At 37.1% G+C, this 23743-nt stretch overlaps 2 protein-coding genes across 4 annotated transcripts; one reads left to right on the top strand and one right to left on the bottom strand.

Annotated features, from left to right (window-relative positions):
* The first annotated feature begins 543 nt into the window (after positions 1–543).
* Positions 544–8810, top strand: LOC105039071 (calcium uptake protein, mitochondrial). Of its 3 annotated transcripts, none has more exons than XM_010915057.3 (8): positions 550–1074; positions 2708–2775; positions 3581–3804; positions 3960–4043; positions 5665–5821; positions 7179–7355; positions 7431–7550; positions 8073–8809. In XM_010915057.3, exons 1-8 carry the CDS (start codon positions 750–752, stop codon positions 8310–8312), a joined length of 1395 nt encoding a protein of 464 aa, XP_010913359.1. In that variant the 5' UTR covers positions 550–749; the 3' UTR covers positions 8313–8809. The 3 variants fall into 3 exon arrangements, with proteins under 3 accessions (XP_010913361.1, XP_010913359.1, XP_010913358.1); XM_010915056.3 differs by having other exon boundaries at positions 552–1074; positions 5608–5821; positions 8073–8808; XM_010915059.3 differs by lacking the exon at positions 7431–7550 and having other exon boundaries at positions 544–1074; positions 5608–5821; positions 8073–8810.
* Positions 8811–11083: 2273 nt separating this feature from the next.
* On the bottom strand, positions 11084–13415 carry LOC105039070 (amino acid transporter AVT6E-like). The gene is given in 2 exon segments (XM_010915055.4): positions 11084–13143; positions 13146–13415. Coding segments are annotated over 2 exon segments (1440 nt in total). The 5' UTR covers positions 13219–13415; the 3' UTR covers positions 11084–11776.
* Positions 13416–23743: the final 10328 nt, after the last annotated feature.

Raw genomic sequence — 23743 nt, 5'->3', positions numbered from 1 at the left:
GACAATCTACAGTGAATTGACAATTTCTCACTTGTTTGCGCCATTAATGACGGCGCCATACCGTGCTCCACTATATAAATCGGGGAAGGCAACAGTGCAAGGGATCCACTCCCTCCACTTCTCGACTCCAAAATCACAGGCTCGCTCCTCTCTCTCTCTTCCCTCTCTCTCGATCGAGCTCTCTGTCTTTATTTCACTGTTGTTGGTCACCTCTCTGACTTGACCGTCGGAGGATTTTCGTCGGAGTCGTCTTCGATCAGTGTGGACTTTTTTTTTTGCAGATGTATGTTCTCTGACGATCGGATGATGAGGTGATTGACCGTAACAGTCAGGATGGCGGAGTATTCCGTAGAGTCCTGTGGATGGATGATGCGGCCAGTTTTCTTCTCTCACGTATTCTGGTTGGTGGGAGGCATGTCCGAGGACCGTACCATGAAATAGGAAAAGTTCGTTCCTAAAATCCCGACGACTCCCGAGGGAAAAATTCTGCTCTTCAAATCAACGATTCCCACCTCGTCGTATCGTGACAAAAAGCTCTATGGTGGAATCGTCAATCTGGCCCACGATTCGCGGCATCGAACGGTCAATGTCGAACACACGTACATTCAACTACTGCAGGCCATGCGAGAACCAAGCAAGCAACCAATCCCCGTCTATTATTTCGCCAACGTTTACGAATCTCAACGGTCTGGTTTTCTTGGTCCTCTCCCTCCTCCGTCTTCTCTGACTCTTACCTCCCTGCGACCGCAATGCTGCCCTTGTCCCGCGTGCCGATCTTTCGAAGACCTGGAATCCTACGGCCAAGGTTCGCTCTCCCGTTCTCCGGCACCGCTAGAGCGGCCCACGGCGAGAAGGACAGCCGGCCTTCAAACCGCGAACTCGGGGCCTTGGTAGCCGGGATCGTCGCCTTGGGTGGATCGGGCCTCGGTCTGTGGTTCCTCCCCTCGCCGTCTTCTCCTCTCGAATCCTCTGTTATCTTTGCCGACGCTTCTGCCTCGGGGCAGCGCGATCCGGAGCAGCAATTCGTCTTCGGGGATTCGATTCAACAGAAGAAACCTAGATACATCTTCGGAGGTAATCTCTCTTGTTTCTCTTTTAATCTCTTTATTGTCATAATAATTTCGTTATTATTATCTTTCTTTGTTATGGTTCTTTAAAACTTTTATGATGTTTAACCAATTACTAATTAATCCTAAAGATTGCATCACGTTTTATGATGTTTACCCAATTACTAATTAATCTTAAAGATTGCTTCTTGATGGACAAGAAAAAGGTTAAACGGTGGAAAATATTCTTGGATATTTGCAGAGGTATTGTGGTATTGAGCCGTATGGATACTGTTGGTTTAACATTGCGATTGCTGCCAGGGTGGATGGTCACCAACTTTGGTTTGGTTTATCTCCTTTAAATGTCTATTCAATAGTTTCTTAAATCTTTTCTGCTAGTTCCTTCTTGAAGAGCTTCCTGAAAGAATATTTTATGCAAGTGTTTTTGTTCGTTTTCCCCGCCTATGGAGAATCAGAGTTGGCGCTAAAATCCCAAGTGCTCTGGATTTATGACCTAGCATTGTCTAGTATTGCATTTTGAGTGGTTTAATAATCCTAGTGTGCATATGTCAAATGTATATATTTTGAGCTGAAACCAGTATGCCCACCCACTATATGAACTTGGCTTTGCTGGAATCTTGAGTTCAACCTAAGCTCCTAGGCTAGCTTAAGTTTCAAGACTAGCCTACAATGAGGCCTATTTGACAAGGAGTGGGTTATGGATATCAGGCATGGATGCATGTCCAACTATAATATCCTTTGTAGATTAGGAATTTGTCCTTATGGACTTATACCTGAGTGTCACTTGTTTAGCATCATATATATTTTTGACCATTTCTTTATTAGCTTGAGCTTTTCAAATCTAATAGTTAGTTAACATCACTACCAATAATTACCTTTAAGTATCATATGCATGTGATTATCACTTGTCTAAAAGGTATGCCTTTGTAGACTAGGGTAAGCTCCATGCTAATATTTGGTTGTGTTGAATTTCCATCTTAAACTAGACATACTTATTGTTAACAAAGGCTCCCAAGACAGCAAGCACTCAGGTTCAAGAGCTAGGGTGAACGAAGTGCTCAAGTCACTATTTGACCCTAAGGCTTCGTTTGGAAGTGGAACAAGTCGGAAAAACTGTTGGAATCAAATGGTCGAGGAAGAGAAAATGGAGGAGGCAACAGTTGAACCTCTCTACCTTTCGAGGGAGAGAGTTAGGTTTTACAGTGCAGTTAATGTTGTAGGTGATCACCAAAATCTGTTATTATATACCAAGCATAGGGAGGCATCGGTGCGGAATTCTATAAACAACGCAAATTTGGACTGTAAACATTGTAGAATGGATCATTTTACAGTGATCAAGTTATAGCTAGTATATTATAACATGTTTCTTCTATCATATGGATATGGATCTATACAACTTCCTTTCTATGTTCACTATATATCATTTTCTCCAAGATCCAAATGGCAAATGAGCTGACTAGAATTATGAGTCCTCACTCCACAAAAGAGAAACAGAAAAAGCACCTCCCCTCCAACCATCATCACACACACACATACACACCCACAGTCTTTCCACATAATTCAATTATGTGATCACACTTTTGACTAAGAAATATTATATATCCACAACACTGCAGTAATTGATATTTCTGTTATCTCAGATTCATATCGAAGAAGGGTGTTCTTTAATTACGAGAAACGGATTAGGATGCAAAGTCCTCCTGAAAAGGTATTTTACTTCATCAAACTTTTAGTTCAAAGTAAGGTTTGGGATATCCCTGAGTCTGTTATGAAAGAAACAATAACATTTATTTGCCTAGCCAAATTTTATCTGATATTTTTAGAATCAAATAATTTCCATTGTTGGTAAATATTATGCAAAATGCTAGAGAATAGCAATAAAAAAAATAGTATTATTTACTCAAGTCAGCAGAGCTGAAACCAAGACATATTTGTAATTTTTCTGATGTTTCTGATTCTGATAGAAATATTTTAAAAATAATGTCTAAAGTGATATAAGTAGATGCTACTGAGCTGTTCCTTTTTCTTAATCATGTCAGCATTTCTTATGGGAGTTATTTTTTGCAGTTGTTTTCAACAGAGTAGAATATATCTTTTTGAACTCATAGAGAAATTAGCTTTAAAAAGTATCTTTAATCTGATGAACAGTGAAATTATCAAATACCAATGGCATCTTAATAAGTAAGATGATGTTGTTTGTTGACTTTTAATTGAATGCCCTTTTTTTCTTAACAAAATATCTGATAATGGTCTTTCATTTCCTCACATTTTGTATTTATCAATTTTTTATAGGTTTTATGGTTATTTTCAGTTTTTCTTTTTCTTTGACATGGATTATTTTTCCTTACTGATTGTTCTATATATATATATATGTGTGTGTGTGTGTGTGTGTGTGTGTGTGTGTGTGTGTGTGTGTATTTGCATTGGTATTGTGTTTGTTGCATGTTCTTTTTTAAGCAGCAGAGTTATTTTCTGATTGTATCCTTGTACTTGTTCAATTTCTTTTGTTTTAGATTTTTGAGTACTTTGCATCTTTCCGGAGTCCTGGTGGGGAGATGTTTATGACACCAGCAGATTTAATGAGAGCAGTTGTTCCGGTATTTCCCCCATCTGAATCAGATAAGGTGAGGGAAGGAAATCTAAGAGGAGAGCACCATCCTGGCGATTTACGTTGTGCACCATCAGCTTTTTTTATGCTCTTTGATACGAATAATGATGGGCTTATATCATTCCCTGAGTAAGTGACCTGTCTTTCCATCTTTTAGTCAATCAATTCATAAATGCTGGGAATTCAAGTGATGCATCTCTATATTTTTAGATTATGTGTTTGACATCTCACTTTTAGAGTTCAAATCTTTGTGAACAAGATGTCTTTATTTTGCACCATGACAGGTATATCTTCTTTGTCACATTGCTGAGCATTCCGGAATCAAGTTTCAGTGTGGCATTTAAAATGTTTGACATTGACAATAGTGGGTAGGTATTGTACTTAATGGCACAATCTCCACAATATTGATACATTGTCTTATTCAAGTTATGTTCGTGTATTGACATGAATAATTTCACCCCTATGCAGTTATATTAGGTCTTTTGGTTTCCAAGTGATCATTTACTTTTTTGCCAGCAATATGCATGTTGCGCTTGTGCTTGGTGATTTTATTTTATTTTTTTTAAAGTTTATTTACTTCATATCACTTATTTAATATTATTGTTCTGGACCATTGTAACTGAAACATAAGATGTATGAAATTTATACTGCAAATTCTACTGCATCTTTCCAATTCGTAAAGTTTGGAAAAGCTTATAGTAGTGGAGCACATAGTCCTTAGCAGGAATGGTATGTGGAGAGCGAATATCAAACAAGCCCAAAGTTTAGTGTTAAGGCATGTTTCTTATGGTCGTTGTCTATTGAAATACCAGAATTCTTCACTAGAATCACAAGTTCTCTTATGTTGGCTGAAATTCTATGAGCAACTAGCACATGGAGCATGAGAAGAGCAATTTGAAGCACAGAAAAATTGTACATTCTCTTGGCTGGGTGTGAGTCATTACATCATGTTTTATGTCCTTGGGTAAGGTCAATTTCGTGTAGATCAGTTTTTTCTGGCTTAAGTTTATCTGATTTATTTTATTGCACATTCATGTGAGACCAATTTTATTTTATTTTAGGTTTATAAAAAATATCAAATCATCAATGAAGAAAAAGGACACCAATCTTTCTAAAATCCATGGTCCATCATGTGTATCTTGAATACCAAATTCTTGAGAAAATGAGAACTTCCCATGTTACAACACGTCATCACAAGAAAATATAGATGAGAAAGGAAGTGAAATGCATGAAGTGGCTTTCTTATCATTTTGTCTTCAATGCTTTTTCTCTCTACATGAGGTATTGTTTTAGTGTTTGTTTTATTCACTCACCAAGATTTCTATGAATATGTTCTCTTTAATTTATTCCTTCGGATGAAACAAATATTTCTTCATGCATCTCTTCCCTTCTCTCCACTCTTTACCTTGGCACTTGTTGGTCTTCAGCAACATAATGTGATATTTCTGTGCTTTCTGCGATTTGTCAGAAATCTGAGGCTCAGCGAATCATGGTTCATTCCATGTCCATTTGTTCCAGTCTGTAGAAATGTGCCAGCTTCTAGATAAGGAACAGAATGAATTTAGTCAAAGGGGTAAGCCTGCTAGGGATACAACACAAAATACCTCTTTACATGTGAAGGAATTCAACTTTGGGGCTAAGCTCGGTAGTGTATGTAGTTGAATCACAATGAACTGTTATGGGATGTTGCACCTGTACTCGATCAGACTACTCAACACCTTTTGCATTCCCAGTAGCTCAGCTGGTTTAACTCTGACATGTTCTTGTTTACTTTTTCATTCAAGTGCAGTTTTATTTCTAGCCCATATTAAGACCTGAGCTACATGAGCAGATTCTGTCAACAATATTTATTAGTTACTAGCTGAAAGGGGTCCTGAAACTTTCTTTTATTTTGTCATTCCATTGATATTTATTGTTCAATGTACCTGACAGAGAGATAGAAATGGATGAATTTAAGAAAGTTATGGCGCTAATGCGATCCTATAATAGGCAAGGAGCCAGTCATAGGGATGGACTACGTATTGGTCTTAAAGTCGGCAAGTCTGTGGAAGATGGGGGCCTTGTTGAATACTTTTTTGGCAAAGATGGCAAAGGACATCTTCAACATGATAAGTTTGTTCAATTTTTGAGAGACTTGCATGATGAGGTAGTTTCGTTGTCCTCTGGCTGATTTACTTCTATAATCTTATGATTCTTATCATTGTTCTGCAGTTTAAAAGTTACATTCTTAATTGTAGAAGTTGCTTTGTATCTTGCTTTCTGCCTTTTATGGAGACACACATATTAAAAGTTGATTGTTTCTACTGTTGATGGAAAGTATAGGATGGGCTCTTTCTTTACTTTTGATTGATGCTGTTTTAGGATGCAAACACAAAATTCAGCTGTGATAGGATATAATACCAAAATTCATTATTGGACATATGGTAGGATATATCCAAGATGCATTCTTCTTTCAGTCCATGAAATTCCAAGAAACTTCATATTGTTCTCAACTTGTTATCGTTTCTGCAGTCAAAAAAGGCCTGTAAGTTGGTTCTCTGGAATGCTACTTATATCTACTGGATTAATAAGAATAAAACTCGTGTTATTGAATGGATCCTACAATTATATGCATAATGAAAGAGCCGTGAACTGGGTATTTGGTTATCTGATGGTGAAGCAACCATCATGACCCTTCTGCCATAGGTAACCAGACTTAGAACAAGATTTTCGAAGTCAGTAACAGAAGTTGCAAGCCTGAGTCTTTCAGTTGTAATCTAGATTCTACCATTCATCAGAGCAGCAAAGATTGGGTTTAAAGGGTTTCAATCAAATAGGTTGAGGGGAAAGAAGTGAGTGACTCACAGGGTTGTCACTCTCAATACTAATATGTGCTATATTTCTCGAGTTTAGATGAACTTTAGAAGACCTGTCCAAATACCGTTCATGATAAAAAAAAATCACTTTAAAGCTAGATTCACTCCGGTATGAAATATGTTTAGACCACTGTAAGGTGGTCAATTTTGACCGGGCCTTAATTTTTATATCTAGGTTTCAGTTGGTTTTGATTTTGATAAGTCCATCCAATAAGATCAATAACGAAACCACAATTTTGGAGCAGGATGAACCCCATTTGGGTGCTGCCCATGTTCATCATCTCTCATGGGCTAGCAAGTTAAATTTCTATTGCTTTTTGGTTTGTGATATTAGTGACGTTGGTAAAACTGATGTTGCTGACCAAACATTTATATCTGCATGATCTCGTTACTCCTGAATTCACCTAGAATTCTAGATGTTTACTGTGATGTTCTATCTCAATTGCCCTAAATAGATCATTAATAATGTCTAAAAACATTAAGGTTTAAAAAGTTCTTTTTTAAAAAAAAAGATGATATTCTCTGCTGTCTCCACCATCAATGCAAAAGGACTCCTGTATTTACGTTTTCTGCTCTGAGGTTTTTGATGCTATCATCTTATACATGAGGTCATTTCTCACTTTAGCTTTTTCATTTTTCCCTTTATAGATGGTGAACTTGGAGTTTGCTCATTATGACTATAAATCAAGAGGAACAATTTCTGCCAAGGATTTTGCATTGTCTATGGTTGCTTCTGCTGACATTAGTAATGTAAACAAGTTCCTTGATCGTGCAGATGAATTGGACAGTCACCCACATCTCAAAGATGCACGTATTACCTTAGAGGTGAGACACTTGTCATTGCTTGTTTGCATTTTTAACCTTGCGATGGTTTCTCATTTGTTTGAGATGGACCTTCAGGAATTTAAATCCTTTGCGGAGTTACGCAAAACTTTGCAACCACTGGCTCTGGCTATCTTTAGCTATGGAAGAGTTAATGGTCTGTTGACAAAGCAGGATTTTCAGCGAGCTGCATCCCATGTATGAATATCTGTTTCCCTGTTTCCTTGTCCCAGTTTCATGGTTCAAGTTGAATGCCTGAATCAAAGCCTGTCAGATTAACATCCTGATGATTTGGCATTTTTTAGAAGAGGAAGTATCTAATGAAATTCACCAATAGATTTTATATAACCTTCCAAAGTTTCTGAGTGAAAAAAAGGTCAATTGTACAGTCAAGTTTATCTGGTTAAGATAAATGCCAGGTTTTTCACCCTAATAAAGGGGTGCCTTACAGAAAATAACAATATGACAAAATATGGGTTCAAACCACTTGCACTCGAGCTTTCTCCATAGTAGTAAGGCCGTATGCCTGGTTGGAGTGCCGTGACTAATATGTTTAAAGTTGTTTACTGTCATTCCATTACTCGGCTTGCCAATCAGTCTGTTTGCATTAATACATTTCACTTTGAGGTTTTACTTGTTTGTAATAAGACCGAGCTTTTTCAGGCATTCAGATGATACCTCTTGTGCAGTCATACTGATGAATTTCTTCCATGGTATCAGGTTTGTGGTATCACCGTGAGTGACAATGTGGTTGACATTATTTTCCATGTATTTGATGCAAACCGTGATGGAAATTTAAGCTCAGAGGAGTTCCTAAGAGTTCTTCAAAGATGGGAGTGCGATATTTGTCCACCAACTGCAATGAATAAAAGGGGGCTTTTTTCATGTTGGTTAAGTTGTGTAAAAACTTCCTCTTTCACAAGCTTGTGCACACATCCTAGAGGATCTTGTTCTGGCTGACCTGGAGATTTAGACTTAGGACAGTCTTGAATCATTTCAAGCTTTAAATGGATGTTCTACGAGAAACAGAGGTAGGTCATGTAAGCTGATTCCTTATAATGTGGCAGATGGAAGCTATGATAGACTGAAGTCATGGAAGTTGAAGTTATCACACAAAGTTTTCTCATGCTAACATCTATCAGCATGGCTCATTCTAATTCAACCAATATCTTGTAAATCACAATAAACTTCTTGGGTCACACCAATTACATCATGCAACGCCAGTACAAAAGATATTTTGTGTGACAGAGCAGCTCCATAGCTTCAAGAGGTGGTGTGAATTTTTCCTATTTGTTTCTGGCACCTATAGTTCCCTTTTTTCTGTAAATCTTTGTTGCTGTTTCTAGAATTGAACATGTATGAGTTTTTAATATTTACATTACCTCAGGGCTGTATTATATTTGTTCAACAATGTTTTATCAGCAAATTTTTGAAGATATATTGATTAAGAAAGTCTCTTTTTTTTGAAAGCTTCTGGTTAAGAAATTCTGATTTGCAACAACTAAATGGGTATGCTACCGTTATTAGTTACCATTTATGATACAATGATCACTCATACCAATCATGACCTCCCCAAATTAGATGGTTAGAGGGGGAGAGTTACGAACAGACATGTTAAGCCCAAGTGTCTAACATCTACAAATTGTCATCTCATGAAAGAACAGAGGCCATTGGTTTGCTAAGTATGTTAAAAGATTCTTTGGGTTCATCATGATAACCTTGTTGTTCTGCTGAATTAATCCTAGGAATCTACTTTGTCACACTTCACAAAGAATAATCTATTCATTCTTGGAGTTTTTTTTCATTTGTTTGCATTTCTGAATTTTCTTTTTATGGTTTGCAATTGGCGATGCAGTGACCAATATTTTTTTTCCTTTGATGAGGGGGTCAGAGGAAGCCAATGCTATCCTTTGATGAGGGAGTCAGAGGAAGCCAATGCACTGTTTACATTTTGAATTCCTACCAAAGGCTTCAGAGGATAGGAATTGGTTTAAGACAGCTCCCTCCTTTACAAACTATTGATTTTGTATAAATTCAGGTTTCTTTGCGTAACAAACTATTAACTGATACACTCGAGCATGGTGATAGATTGAACCTCCTAGGTTAAGCTTGCACCCTGCAACTTTTTGTTGACAAAAGCAAAGGTTACCGCCGAATTCCAGATTGCAAGCATACATGATCTCATCATTTAGTATCAAAATTCTCCATAATCCTTCAGGCTTGCAAAAAAATTAGCCTGGAACGGGACAACTAGTGCCCACCAATGATGTCAAATGTAAGAGTCGGACGATGTAGTAAAGTCCAACTGAGATGCCTGCCACTTATAAGAACATGCTCAACTAGTCACATGAAAGTTAAGATACATGAAGATATGGAAGCAAGCGACAATTGCATGAGTTGAATTAGGAAGTAACAACGGATTCTGTCTCTAGCATTAAAACCAATTTATTTATGAAATTCGCACCAAGGATGAGACATTAAGACCTAACATTCTCGTTCTGAATAGAAAAAATATGAAGTTATGCATGCTAAACAAAGTGGAGGGGCAATTATATCAGGTGAGTAACATAAGCTTATATTGAAACTGACAAAGATACATGTACATGCCCTATCCTATTAGCTATAAGGTGAAACATTTTTCCCACCTTTCCTCCACCCAAAATCATTAGTCCAGGGTTAGCTTGCGTCAGATTAGGTGTGTTCCTTGCTTATGTTTGACAAGTGTTCCACCAATGCTATCCAACGGCAACAAATTTCAACCTGCTTGCTATAGAATATTGGTGGGATGGAAAGTAGAACTAGGATTAAGGAACAACAAAAGAAGGGCAAAATTAAGGAGGAAATGTCTCTGTTTTAGTTTAGTTTAGTTTAGTTTAGTGTTGTTGTTGTTGTTTTTTTTTTTTTTTTTTTTTAATAATTATTTTGTGTGTGTGTGTGTGGAGGGGGCAGGTGGGGAGGATAAAGGCACGTTGAAAAGTTCGGTGTCCTGAAGGTTAAAATGCAGGATGTTATGGAGGAAATGTGTGTTTGTAGTAATGGGATTGACATATTACTGATTACCGGATGGTACTGGGATTCTCAGATCTCCTAGCATATAGGAGCAGTATGTGTTCTCTTCCATGTTATGCAAATATTGTACATGTCATCATAGCACTCAATCATCACCAACAAAAAATTAACTGTGAATAACATTATAAATACGAGTTGAACCAAGAAGAGAGTGGCAACACAAATCAGAAACCTTGATCATTTTTGGGAACTTGAGTGATACGCAATAACAGCAATATGATAAATCCCCCTTCATGGGAAATCCTATATTTTATGGAGAATTGAGAATTTCAGCTCCCTTAACAAAATCACCTACCATGACAGCTACTTCCGGTTGGATAATCTACTATTTATGTCTGGCAATTCAAAGCATCATATAACCACTCAAATAGGCTATCTTATGTTCGTGGGAAAGGACAAATTTCTGAGTGCATTTTAAACTCACTAGTTCGAATGAATTAGTTGGTTGGACAGTGAAGTCAATAATGAGAGGTAGTATACATCGAACATCACATTGTTTAAACCCATAATGGTTTTGCACTTTACACTGCATGCATGTCTACTCTTCTAAGTCGTATCTGTCCCCATAATACATTATCTTAAAGATGTCAGCCAGAATTCATATGAAATGTGAACATTTTTGCAATGATTTCTTTAAGCATACAGCATTAAACTATAGCTAGTAACCATGAGGAAGATATGGAGCTTTTACATTAATGAGTTGCTGTTGTACAACAGTTCATGGTTGGATTTGGAGCATGTGCTCAGAATGCAACAGTGGTTTTGCAAATAGCTTACAAAACAAGAAAGAAATAAGCTCACAAAGAATGAGCAATGCTACCAAGTGATAGAAATGGGAAGATTTTATGCAATAAGTATCACTATATATAAAAAAAAAAAGTTCAAAAATCCTGTGACTTACTCTGATGGCCAAGACGCTAGAGGAATATAATGCTTGACCAAAAGAGTAGTGACTCGATTCTTCCTTTTAACATGCCCCAATTCCATTCTAGAAGCATTTTCTGCGTGCGAACACCACCTCAATTGCTACTCCAAATCTTTGAATATTGAACTCAAGAACATGAAAAGAAGTCCTGCATCAGTATGAATTCCTCAGTTTGAAAGGTAGTGTCACCCAAATCTGATACCCCATATCCAAGCCAATGATAGCTGTCATGCTGCGCCTCTTATGGTAGATGCATGAAGAAACACCTCTTGCAAACTAATCAGCATTTCGTGTTCAGAGAAATAATAATCAAAATTGTTGTTGCAAGTATTTATCAACCAGAAAAAGGGTTCACCAGTCACAGCACATCCAAACAAATTCAGCAAAATTTCAACATCATATATCTACTTGAAAACCTGAGATATGTAGACTAATCTGATCTGCTTCTGAGGCTATAGATATTGCCAATTACTCCAACAATGCCAATAGCCACTGCCCAAGCTAACATCGTCCACGATAAGAACTTTTCACCTGAACCCAAATTTTTCCCTTGCTTATCTAATCTTAGAGCAATAAGAGCTGGGAATATAAACCCCAGCGAGAGCCCGGTTGTTGCACCTGTAAACTTGAAAGCAATCCAGATATTGGGTATCGTGGTAGAACCAAGATATGTAATAGCCAACAGCACCGCTGTCAAAGCCAGCATCTTCTTCCTACTTCCAGTAGCAGATCCCGAGAAGACCAATGCATCCACGGTTTGCCTCAGAGAAAAATGAATGACAGGGAAAACAAGCACCAGATGAAGAACATACCCAATCCTCACCACATAGTTCAGAACTGAGCTGAATCTGATCCCAAGATCCTTGTCGAAATTTGTCAGCACATCCGACTCGGTCTCGTCTCCGAACAAGAGATAGCCCGAAATGGCCGTCGAAGCGTAAACTACGACGCACAAAACCGTGGTAATCCTCCCCACCCTGTTCATCTTCTGAGGTGTCCTCCCCTTGAGCTCATTGTAGATCGGCTGAACATTGAAATGGCAAACGTAGGCGTTCGTCATTATCGGAATCACCACCAGCAAGTCCAAGATCGCAGCTTTCGACCCGAAATCCGGCCCCATCCTCGGCGTCTTGATCTGGCGTTCGACGAGCTTAACAAAGGCAATGGCACATGAGACGACGACGAAGACAACGGCGAGAGCAACGGAGGCGGCCGAGGTCAAGCTCAAGGAATCGATCTTTTCAAGAGCACAGAGAGGGGCTAAAAATATTACCAACACCACGAGGATCACCAGCTTCCGGTGATCCCACGATCCATTCCCGAACAGTTGGTCGAAGACGCCGACATGCTCGGAGGAGCCCGACAGAACATCTCCTATGATTATCAGATAGACGACGAGAATCCCCGCATTGTTCAGGATGATGCAGATCTCGGCGACGATCCGGGAGGGGCGGCCGAGGGCGGATTGGACGACTTCGCCGTAGGAGGAGGCCTGGCAGTGGGCCGAGAACCGGACGAGAAGCTCGATGCTGATCTCGGAGAGAATCCCCATTAAAATTATCGACGCGAAGCCGACGGCGACGCCGAGGACCTTCATGGTGGCCGGGAGGGCCATGATCCCAGCGCCGATGATCGACGTGGCCAGATTGAAAACGGCACCGGGGATGCCGGACCCAGAGGTAGCGGCGGCGGCCTCGGCGTCGAGAATGAGTGGGAGGTCGTCGAATTCGCCGAATCCATTGCCGTCTTCTTCATGGAAGAAGTCTTGGGCGGAAGCTTTTTGAGGGTTGGGGGTTGGGGGGAATTGGGGGTGGGGGATTGGAGTTCGATGGAGGAAGAAGAGATGGGGAGGGGGGAGTAATTGGAAGCCATGGGTCAGGGGATAATGAGGGGGTATCGCATCTGAGTTACTCGGTTTTTGCTGCAGATCTGAGTTGGGAGATATGGATCAATGAACAAACGTTAGGTGGGGGAGAGTTTTCTTTTGTGTTTTTTTGGTCGCGTCTCTTCTCCTCACCTCTCTTCTTCTGGTTGGTTTGAGAGAGAGAGAGCCAAAAAAAAGTCCAATCTTCGGGGGCAGGAGGGGAGGTTTCTAATTGGACGAAGACTGGCATGCTTTGGGCGTACTCTGACCGCCGCGTGGGATGAGGCGAATCTCCTCCGGTCTAGTCACAGCATAGTTAGCGAGGTAATTGGATAATGAAATTTGGGTTCAAGCCCTAACATCAAGAAATTTGGGCGTTTGGCAAGGAACTTTTTATTTAATTTTAGAGAAAGTGCAAGCAAATATATCATTGAGAGCTAAGCTAAGGATATGTGTGGTCCGGAAACTTCGGGAAAGGAAAAAATTAAAATATTAAAAAAATATAAACAATACTAGAAAAAGTATATTTCTCTTATTTTGTTTTTCTCATCTTCCAAATATCTAGAATATTCATAAATTACAAAATTCTTGTTTTCCTATAAACCTTTCTCCTTTTTTTAGGGTAGAAATTTTCCTATAGATCTTTGTAAGCAACCAAACATACAATAAATATAGCATAAGAGTCAAGAAATTATCAAATTGAAAAAGCTATATTTAGATACTTTAGACTCTTTTCCTATGAAAGTTGATGGATTTTATTAAAATCTTACTTGTACACAAGATCTTGTTTAATATAATCAAAATAATAACAATGAGAGTTGTGATGCATGTATCATGATCATATTTATTAGTACAACCTCAAATAAAATAAGAAAAATCTAGACTTGAAGCAACCATATTGAATGACATTTATAAAATATTATATCATCACGTGTCTATTTATATAAAAATAGATATTAGTCATACAATATTATAAAGTACTTCTACAACTACACTGATAAAAAGAAATTTTGAAAAAGAAAAAAAAAACATCTTACTATTTGCATCTACAATAACTTTTTTATTGAAATGATGAAAAATTGATTAGATGAGGAACAGCGTGCTTGCTTGTGCTCTTATTGTCATATCTTATCAAAAAGTTCTGACATCCTGATCGGCCACAATGAATGTTGTAGTATCCCCTAGCTTACATGAGCCGTAGGTAGCTAGATTCTGATATCATTTATAATGACATAGGATCTCACTTAAAAAAATTAGTTGAAATATTATTATTTAGATTCTTTAATCTTATATAAGTATCAAAAATTCTTTTAACAAATAATTAATATGAACCTAAATATATATTTGCACAAATGCTCATAATATAGTTAGCCAGGAAATTGTTATAGCTAGGTTTAAATCTTAATATAATGAAATTTAGTTCTTATGGTTTAAATTTTAACCAAATAGTAAAATGAAAATAGAGAAAATGTTCTCACACATATGGATGTATTTTCTTATTCAGAAAACTATTGAAAAGAAAAAAAATGAAAATAATATATTTCTCTGCTATCTAAATAATATATTTCTATAGTTAGCCAGGAAATTGTTATACCTAGGTTTAGATCTTAATATAATGAAATTTAGTTCTTATGGTTTAAATTTTAACCAAATAGTAAAATGAAAATAGAGAAAATGTTCTCACACATATGGATGTATTTTCTTATTCAGAAAACTATTGAAAAGAAAAAAATGAAAATAATATATTTCTCTGCCATCCAAATTTCTCTGCTATCCAAATAATATATTTCTCTACCTATCTTCTTCCCGTGTGCCGGCTTCAATTTAAAGAAAAAAAAAAAAAACTGGGGCCGGGCCAGACGCGCCAACCTCCCCAGGGCCCGCCTTCTCACTCTCTCTCTCCCGAAGGTTTGGACAAGGAGTTTGAGCAGCGTATACGGCGTCGATCTAAGCCCCAAGCCCCGTTGCAATCTCTTTAGACAATAGATGGCCGCTACGGCTAACAACATTTCATAAGCTGACTGAAAAAGACTATCTACCTCATCTAAATCATAATACCAATCGGTGAAACAGCAACTTAATTGATCAAGGAAAATTCCAGTTACCCGATCTACACGTTATAATTAACAATCAATCACACTAAAATAAAAGAAAAAACTAACCAGCCGAAAAATATGATCAGCGAAAACTAATGCGAGCTGAACGTTAGTCTTTTGATGGGGTGAGATGCAAGCCTTTCAAAGGTTTCAGTGGGCCCCTGATCAGGCCGAAGGAAGCAGAAGTGCTAAAAATCTATTGAAAATTTCTGAAAAGCTGCTTCGAACCGGAGCAATCTGATAAGAAAACTCTTTTTGGTTACGAGTATTGTTTTATAAGAAAACTCCGGATTTTGTTTCTACATGTTTTGAATTTTGTTATATAAGTTTTAAATATAACTAATATAGATTATTGAAATAAAAATAATGATGAGCTGGATGACAGCTGTCAGACAACCATCCGTACTTCTAATGGTATATTGATAATAAATCGATGTGGAATAACTGATATAAGTAAATATCTGAACTGGATGCCATCTCTTGAGTATCAGTAATCAGGTTAGTCAGAAATCGACGTGAATGTCCTGCTTACTAGCAATTCTGGACTAAGCCGACTTAACAGATAATATTGAAGAGTCAAGTCGGCTAGTGACCGATGTAACCCAAGAGGATTTTTATCACAGATAACAATCTGCAGCCATGTGTCCAGATGATGTTAAGATCGAACTTATGATGCTGTCAGTTTTCTGATGAGGTTGACTTCCTGATAAGATCGGCCTCCTGACTGCAAGGCTCTGAAGGTGAGGTCAGCAACAAACCGAGCTGGAGAGCTGAGAGTTGCGTTGACTGAACCGTGAGCGAAATCTGCAAAAGAAGTTCCAAAATCATAGGATACCCTTCAGTTTAGGACCTTCCGATACTTAAGTTAGTCAGGGTCTTGAGAACAGGTAATAGAAATGAAGAAGTAGAAAACAAAAAAGTGAGAGTTTGAGTGGAGAAAAATGGAGAGAACTCTAGTTTCATTTGAGAAATTTAGTAGAGTTTATCATTGTTCACTCAGACTTGACTTATCTTTCGGAGAGCATCTTATTTTTTTTATAGAGAGAGCTTGTTTAAACCTTAAGAAAAAGCTGTTAGGTCGTTAGAGATCTGTTAGGCTGTTAGGCCATTGGAGATCTTTAAATTGTTAGAAATCTATTAGGTCGTTGGGTTGTTGTAACAGAATCACCAGCTATGCAAAGATCGTGGGACGGCTGCCTACGTGATAAATGAGTTGAAATACAACTGGAAGATAATTATAGCTGAGTTGGATGACAGCTGTCAGATAACAGTACATAGATATAGCGGCACGTCGGTAAGAGATCAATATGGAATAACTGATATAAGTAAATAAACTAAGTGCCATGCCTGAGTATCAGCAATCAGGTCGGCCAAAAACCAACGTAAACTGATTTGATTGAGGGAGATCGATGGATAATCGAGGTGAGTGTCCTACTTACTAGCAGTTTTGGATTAAGCCGATTTAGCGGATAATACTGAAGAGTCAGGTTGGCTAGAGATCGATGTAACCTGAGACCATCATTAACTCAGATAATGATCTGCTACCATGTGTTCAGATGATGATGATCTCAGCCTTCCGATTAGGTTGGCTTTCTGATGACCTTGGCTTTTTGATAAGGTCAACCTTTTTATAAGGTTAGCCTCCTGATGAGATCGGCCTTCAAGGCTTACATCGGTATTCTTATTAACTCGATAGCTCCTGAGCATGAGTCTCGAGGATATTGACTGAGGTGGTAAAATCTCATAATATTTGCCACCCACTTCTGAGTCCAAAGAGATTGCTTTGGACGAAAGAGGTCGTTCATGAAAAAGAATCCTCAGTTTGTCCGAGGTGGTGAATCGATGCTATTTGATTCTTCAAATGAATCACTGCATCCTTCCACTTGAGCTCGGAGTAGATAGATCGGATCTTCTGCATATTTGATAAGATTTCAATCTTTAGTGCCTCATTTTCTTTCCTTTCAAGGGCATGTTGTATGAGAATTTAAGTCAGAACTTGTCAAATTGACATTTTGTGAGGTCCAATCTGGAGATCAGATATTTCATTTTTGATCTTGGCCCTTTCGAGACTTTGGTCTCATCAAAACTTTGAATTTTTATGAGGTCCAATCTGGAGATTGAATATCTCACTTGATCTTGATCCTTTCGAGACTTATCTCGATCTGGAGATCGATATTTTGGTCCTCAAGGAGATTTGGCCTATTAGGGCTTTATCTATTTGGAGATCGGATTTTTGGTCCTATTGAGACTTATGTAGATCTGGTGATAGATATTTTGAACCTTTGGGAGTTGTCTTGATCTGGAGATCAGTATTTTAGTCCTTTGGAACTTATCTCGATTCGGAGATCGAATTTTTGGTCCTTTGAGACTTATCTCGATCCAAAGATCGATATTCTTGATCTTTTGGGACTTGTTTCGATTTGAAGATCGATAATTTGGTCCTTTGAAACTTGTCTCAATTCGAAGATTGGATTTTTGATCCTTTGGGACTTGTCTCGATTTGGAGATCAGATTTTTGATCCTTTGGGACTAGCCTCGATCTGGAGATCAGATTTTTTTTTCTTGGCTCTTTTGGAGCTTAAGCTCAATCCAAAGATCGGCTCTCGATTTGGAGATCGATTTTTCTTCTTGGTGCTTTCAGTGCTTAAGCACGATCCATAGATTGGCTTTTCATCTTGATCCATCTAGACTTAAGCTCGATCTGAAGATCGGCTTTTCATCTTAGCCCTTTAGGGCTTAAGTTTAATCCAAAGATCAATTTTTCTTCTTGGGCCTATGGGGCTTAAGCTCAATCTAGAGATTGACTTTTCTTCTTGGCGCTTTCGGTGCTTAAGCTCAATCTGAAGATCGACTTTTCTTCTTGATGCTTTCAGTGCTTAAGCTCGATCCGAAGATTGTCTGTCGATCCGAAAATCGACTTTTCTTTTTGGCTCTTTCGAAGCTTAAGCTCGATTCGGAGATCGATTTTTTGGTTCTCTTAATGAGGTCGAATTTTTGATGAAGTCGGCCTTTTAATGAGCTCGACTTTCTGATGAGGTCTAATTTTTGATGATTTCAACCTCCTGATGAGGACAGCTTTCTAATGAGCTCGGCTTTTTTATGAGCCCTTTGGATGAGTTCTGTTTTTTGATGAGGTTGGTTTTTTGTTCTGCTTGATTCTTTAAGTGAATTGCTGCATCTCTTTAGATAAGTTTTCAATATAAATTGCTAATGCGAATTTGTTGATAACTTCTACCTCAAATCCTGTCGAGGATTTTTAGATGACCATAGTTGTAGCAAGTTGGAAGATAGCTATCAGATAACTGTCTGTATTTTGGGATCACGTCGATTCTGGTCTGATGTCCAATATGGAAGGTCAGTCGATAGCCAAACTGATCATAGTGCCTCATCAGGAGTCAATTCAGATTAACTCAGATCGATGTTTAATTAAGCTGAGTTGAACCAGATCGGTGTTCAACTGATCTGATCCAGAAGTAGACTTTGATCAATATAATTGTTAGATGATTCTCTCAGATATTGCCATGTGCTAAAGATGGCTTTCTAAGAGATCAATTTTTTCCACTTCGGATCTTGTAGATGATTTTTGGACGACCTCGGATTCTGTCAAGATCAGTTTCTATATATATATATATATATATATTATATATATATATATATTGGTCTGTCCGATCTCACATAACCCGATTTGGGTTTAATTGTCCTATACATGACTTAGATAATTATATTTATAATGAACTGTTGTGGTCAAGGGGTTAGATGGCTTGGCTGGTTGGATTAACTCTGCTCCCATGTACATAAGCAATTGTCCATTTTGGCTCGTGACCATCTTTAGGCTTTAGTGGGCCTTAGGCTTCAGTGAGCCTTGATCATTTGGAGCTTCATAATTTTACTCTTTGTCGGGAGAGAAAAAATTTTAATTTATATTAGCCATACTTCTTTTTAACTCACAATTGATGTGGGATTAAAGATACTGTCCCCTTATAACATGAACATTATCTGACCTTGATTGGATCAATCATGAAGCCTATACAGCTTAATATAATAAGTAAACTTTAAAATATTAAAATGATATGATTTTGAGAAGTAGATCGATTAATTAAGAACAAACCTGTCTTAATAAACTGAATGTAATAGAAGTTTAAGAAATACCTTTATTTGATGTCATTATGGGCAGATTAGGTCTCCCATATATCAAATGAGTTTCATCTTGAGATATTTCATCTCTTTTCCTTTTAAGGATATATTGTCTTAAAATCTCAAGTCCAGAACTTGAGTTTTCTCAAACAGATATCTCATTTGGACAGACTTTCTTGTCATTGTTTGATCAGATTTTATGACCTCGTTTGGACAAAAGTTGCTTCAACTTAATTGTAGAGATTTGATCTCCTATGGATAAGAATTAAATATTGAAGAAAATTTTACTGAAAGCTCATTGTCAGTGTGTTAGTTTTTTAGGAAGAACTTTCATCTACCCTCCAATCTCCACCAAGATTTGACATTATGTTGATGATTCCAGTAGTAGGCAGATTGTGATGGATTGGTTGCTGATTGTGTTAAGATAGAGTTTCTTGAGGAACTACTTCTAATTGCTACTCTGTGGTACATTGAAGTGGAGGTGAAACTGCTTTTGGCATGCCTCTAGGGGAAGACAGTGAAGGCATGGAGTTGTTTTGTGCTCTCTGATTCATCATTTTTCATAAAATTTTTGTGGGACTAAGGAAGCCGTCTCTATCTTTTCAGAAAAAAATTCTCTGCTGCCTCCCGATTTCCACCATGATCTCTCATTGTTGCTTTGTGGTACGTTAGAGCTATTGTACCATAGCAGTGAGGGTTTTAATTTGCTGGACAAAAAGAATAAATTGTTGTGAATCAGCAATTGATGGTTGAGCAACCTTCTGAGCATCTTTAGGAGAAGATGAGGCTGGCAAAGAAGAAATTGATGCTTTCTTATTCACCATTTTCTACAAAAAATTTTCAAATGCCTTCCTTCTAGCACTAATCTATTGCTGTAAAGCTCCGGAGGTAAGATCGGCAATGAACTAAGCTGGAGAGTTGAGAGTTGTGCCGATGTGAACTGCGAGCAAAATCTATAAAAGAATCCCAAAATCATAGGATGCCCTCCAGTTTAAGACTCTCCGATGTTTAGTTAGCTGGGGTCTTGAGAACAGATAATGAAAATGAAAAGTAGAAAACAAAAAGTGAGAGTTTGAGTGGAAAAAAATGGAGAGAACTCTAATTTCATTTGAGGAATTTAGAAGAGTTTGTCTTTGTTCATTCAGACTTGACTTACCTTTCAGAGAGCGCTCCTCTCTTTTATAGAGAGAGCTTGCTTAGACCTTCAGGAAAGACTGTTAAGCTGTTAGAAATCTGTTAGGCCGTTAGAGATCTATCAGGCTATTAGGCCATTGGAGATCTGTTAGACCGTTAGAAATCTGTTAGACCGTTGGACTGTTATAATAGAATAATCAGCTGTGCAGAGATCATGAAACGGCTACCAATGTGGTAAATGAGCTAGAATACAACTGGAAGACAGTTACAGCTGAGCTGGATGATAGCTATCAGATAACAGTATATAGATGTAGTGATATGTCCGTAAGAGATCGATGTAGAATAACTAATATAAGTTAATGAACTAGGCGCTATGTCTGAGTATCAGCAATCAGATTGGTCAAAAATTGACGTAAACTGATTCGGCTGAGAAAGATCGATAGATAATCGAGATGAATATCCTGCTTACTAGCAGTTCTGGATTAAACCGACTTAGCAGTGGATAATACTGAAAAGTCAGACTGGCTAGAGGTCGATGTAACCTGAATGTCATTAACTTAGATAATGATTTGCTGCCATGTGTCCAGATGATATGATCTCAGCCTTCCGATGAGGTCGGCTTTCTAACGACCTCGACCTTCTGATGAAGTCAGCCTCCTGATGAGATCGGCCTTCAAGACTCACGTCAATATTCTTGTTAACTCGATAGCTTCTGAGCATGAGTTCGAGAATATTGACTGAGATGGTAGAATCTCACAATAGATGGGTATAATATAGGACTGAAATTGAATCAGATACGAATCGGATACCACAATATTCATATTCATATTTATTTTATTTGATGAATACAAAAATGAATACAGATATTGTTCAGATATAAAAATTTATATCCATATTTATTTTAAATAGATACGGATACAATTTAGATACTGAAAATATGGATATAATTACATATATTACATAAATAATTAATCGTTATGATTATAGAATTAAAAATATTATTAAATATACGATAAATTAAGTTAATAATATATTTATATAATTATATATTTTTTAAAAAATAATAATACTATATAAAATTATATAAAATTACATATAGATTCGGATATTCGAATATGGATCGGATAGTTGCCTATCCATATTTATATTTATTTTTCTTTGACGGACATGGATATGAATATTAGTCAGATCCTCAAATTTCTATCTATATTCGGATTGATTCGGATATGAAAACAAATATGAATGAATAATATCCATACTACTTTTAGCCTCCGTATAACAATGCTACAAGAGTCAAGAGCAATTATATGTAGTGGTAAAAAAAATCTAATTCTTGTGAAAAAGAAAAAAAAATAACTATATTAAAACTGTAGATATTATAATTAATTTTTTTGTAAAATATCTATTTTTAGTCAATTATATAATCATTATATACTTTTGTAAAAATAATGTTTCTCATGATACAATTACACATGTAACGGAAAGATGCGGTATAGATATCACCTGATAGCCACTTTGAATTTAGGCTTCCTAGCTTTCCCAAGATTGTTTTGATCCTATATATATATATATATATATATATATATATATATTATATATATATATATATATATTTTTTTTTTTTTTTTTTTTTTTGGTAAGACATTGTTTTGATCATTTGAAAATGCATCACATCACTCCTTATTCAATGAATTAGGAATCCTTTGGGTGAATATGATCTGGAGTAATACTGAAAAGGCAAATTCCTTCCTTTTTCTTTTTTATAATTTTTCAGTCTTAAAGTCAATGATTATGATAGTCCTTCCATCATGTATTATGATGCTAACCCATGCTCTTGCCACAAATAAACACATGCTCAACCACAAAAGCATGTTTGGCATTTCTTCAGCTTTTTCAGAAGTCTTTTCACTTCCCAGATAAGCAATGCTTTAAATGTTTGCCAAATGGCAATCACATGCTAGACAAGCATTTTATTCAAGCCATTTGGACCATATTTGAACAATTAAGAGGGAACCCTGCAATGGCTACAGCTTATGCAGAACATTACCATGATCCATAATTTTGTGATGTCTAAAAGCAAAGCAAAATTTTCTACATCAATTTGCCAAGTCAAAACCAAACAGTGTTATTGAGACAAGGACCACAAAACATGTTATCAGCAGCAAAACAGACAGCAAATACTAGGACCCAACATGTAATGAAAGTCATAGTACAAATTATCATTACCAGAAATTAGTCACTTAAATCTTTGGCCTTCAGGCATAATATGATAAATACGCTAGATCTACATACCAGATATTTCAAATATAATCAAACTATAAATTTCTTAAGCTGCAATTCACTCTTGTTCTTATGCACCTATTTTATGTAAAAGATAGTTATAAATAATCACATTACACCTTGCTCACAGATATAAAGTACAGAACTCAAAACACCACCACCTTATATCATAGTAATGACAGGGTAAAGAAAAATCCTCAAATCTTTTGCAAACCACTGAATCTGAAAAATAGGAACTGATAACAGCTGCAGTCCAAATCCAAAAGAAATAAACTTATGCTTCTCTATATCACCAGCATATAGGAAATTAATCATATGTTGCAGAGGGATTCTCAAACTGAACCCAATGCAAAGAATGATTTCTACAAACGGTTCTGTAGCTATAAAATCCATTACTCTCTTTTCTATCAGCACGTATAAATCCAATATAACCACCCAGGCAGCAAAAGAATCTGTAGACAGAAATCAGCCATCTTTTGTTAGAGAATTTACTAAGAATGACTATAATATTCAGAATGAAAATAACATCCAAATATCTGCTTAATATACAGAAATTATTAATACTTCATATAGAAAAACATAATAAAAATCATGAGAAAGCTAAAAAGCTACCACCATCCAAGCCAACTGATGATCGAATCTTCATATTCATAGCAAATACTGAGTGCAGATGCGGACTCCAACTAAGATTCTTGGCATGCCTTTTATGATTCAATTGTCAGGCAAGATGGAGTTGTTCAGAGAACATACTTATCAGATTTATTTTTTGAATATCATGTGGCTCATGTTTATGTTATAGTGCCCTAAGACAAGGCCTCCTAGTGAGTTGTTGGTTGAAATTATTAGATAAATAAATGAAGTTTGGGTATCTGCAAAGTACGTGTATCAT

Source organism: Elaeis guineensis, chromosome 1 (genome assembly GCF_000442705.2).
Source record: "Elaeis guineensis isolate ETL-2024a chromosome 1, EG11, whole genome shotgun sequence".
NCBI classification, from domain to species: Eukaryota; Viridiplantae; Streptophyta; class Magnoliopsida; order Arecales; family Arecaceae; genus Elaeis; species Elaeis guineensis.
The sequence above is the reverse complement of the archived record's forward strand: the minus strand, read 5'-3'. Positions and strand labels throughout refer to the sequence as shown.

Bases quoted from the DNA above. Each gene is read 5' to 3' on its own strand.
- LOC105039071 (XM_010915056.3), top strand. From the start codon at position 750: ATGCTGCCCTTGTCCCGCGTGCCGATCTTTCGAAGACCTGGAATCCTA. The intron at 3,805-3,959 runs GTAAGTGACCTG...GCACCATGACAG, and splicing joins GGGCTTATATCATTCCCTGA to GTATATCTTCTTTGTCACAT. The intron at 4,044-5,607 runs GTAGGTATTGTA...TGTACCTGACAG, and splicing joins TTTGACATTGACAATAGTGG to AGAGATAGAAATGGATGAAT.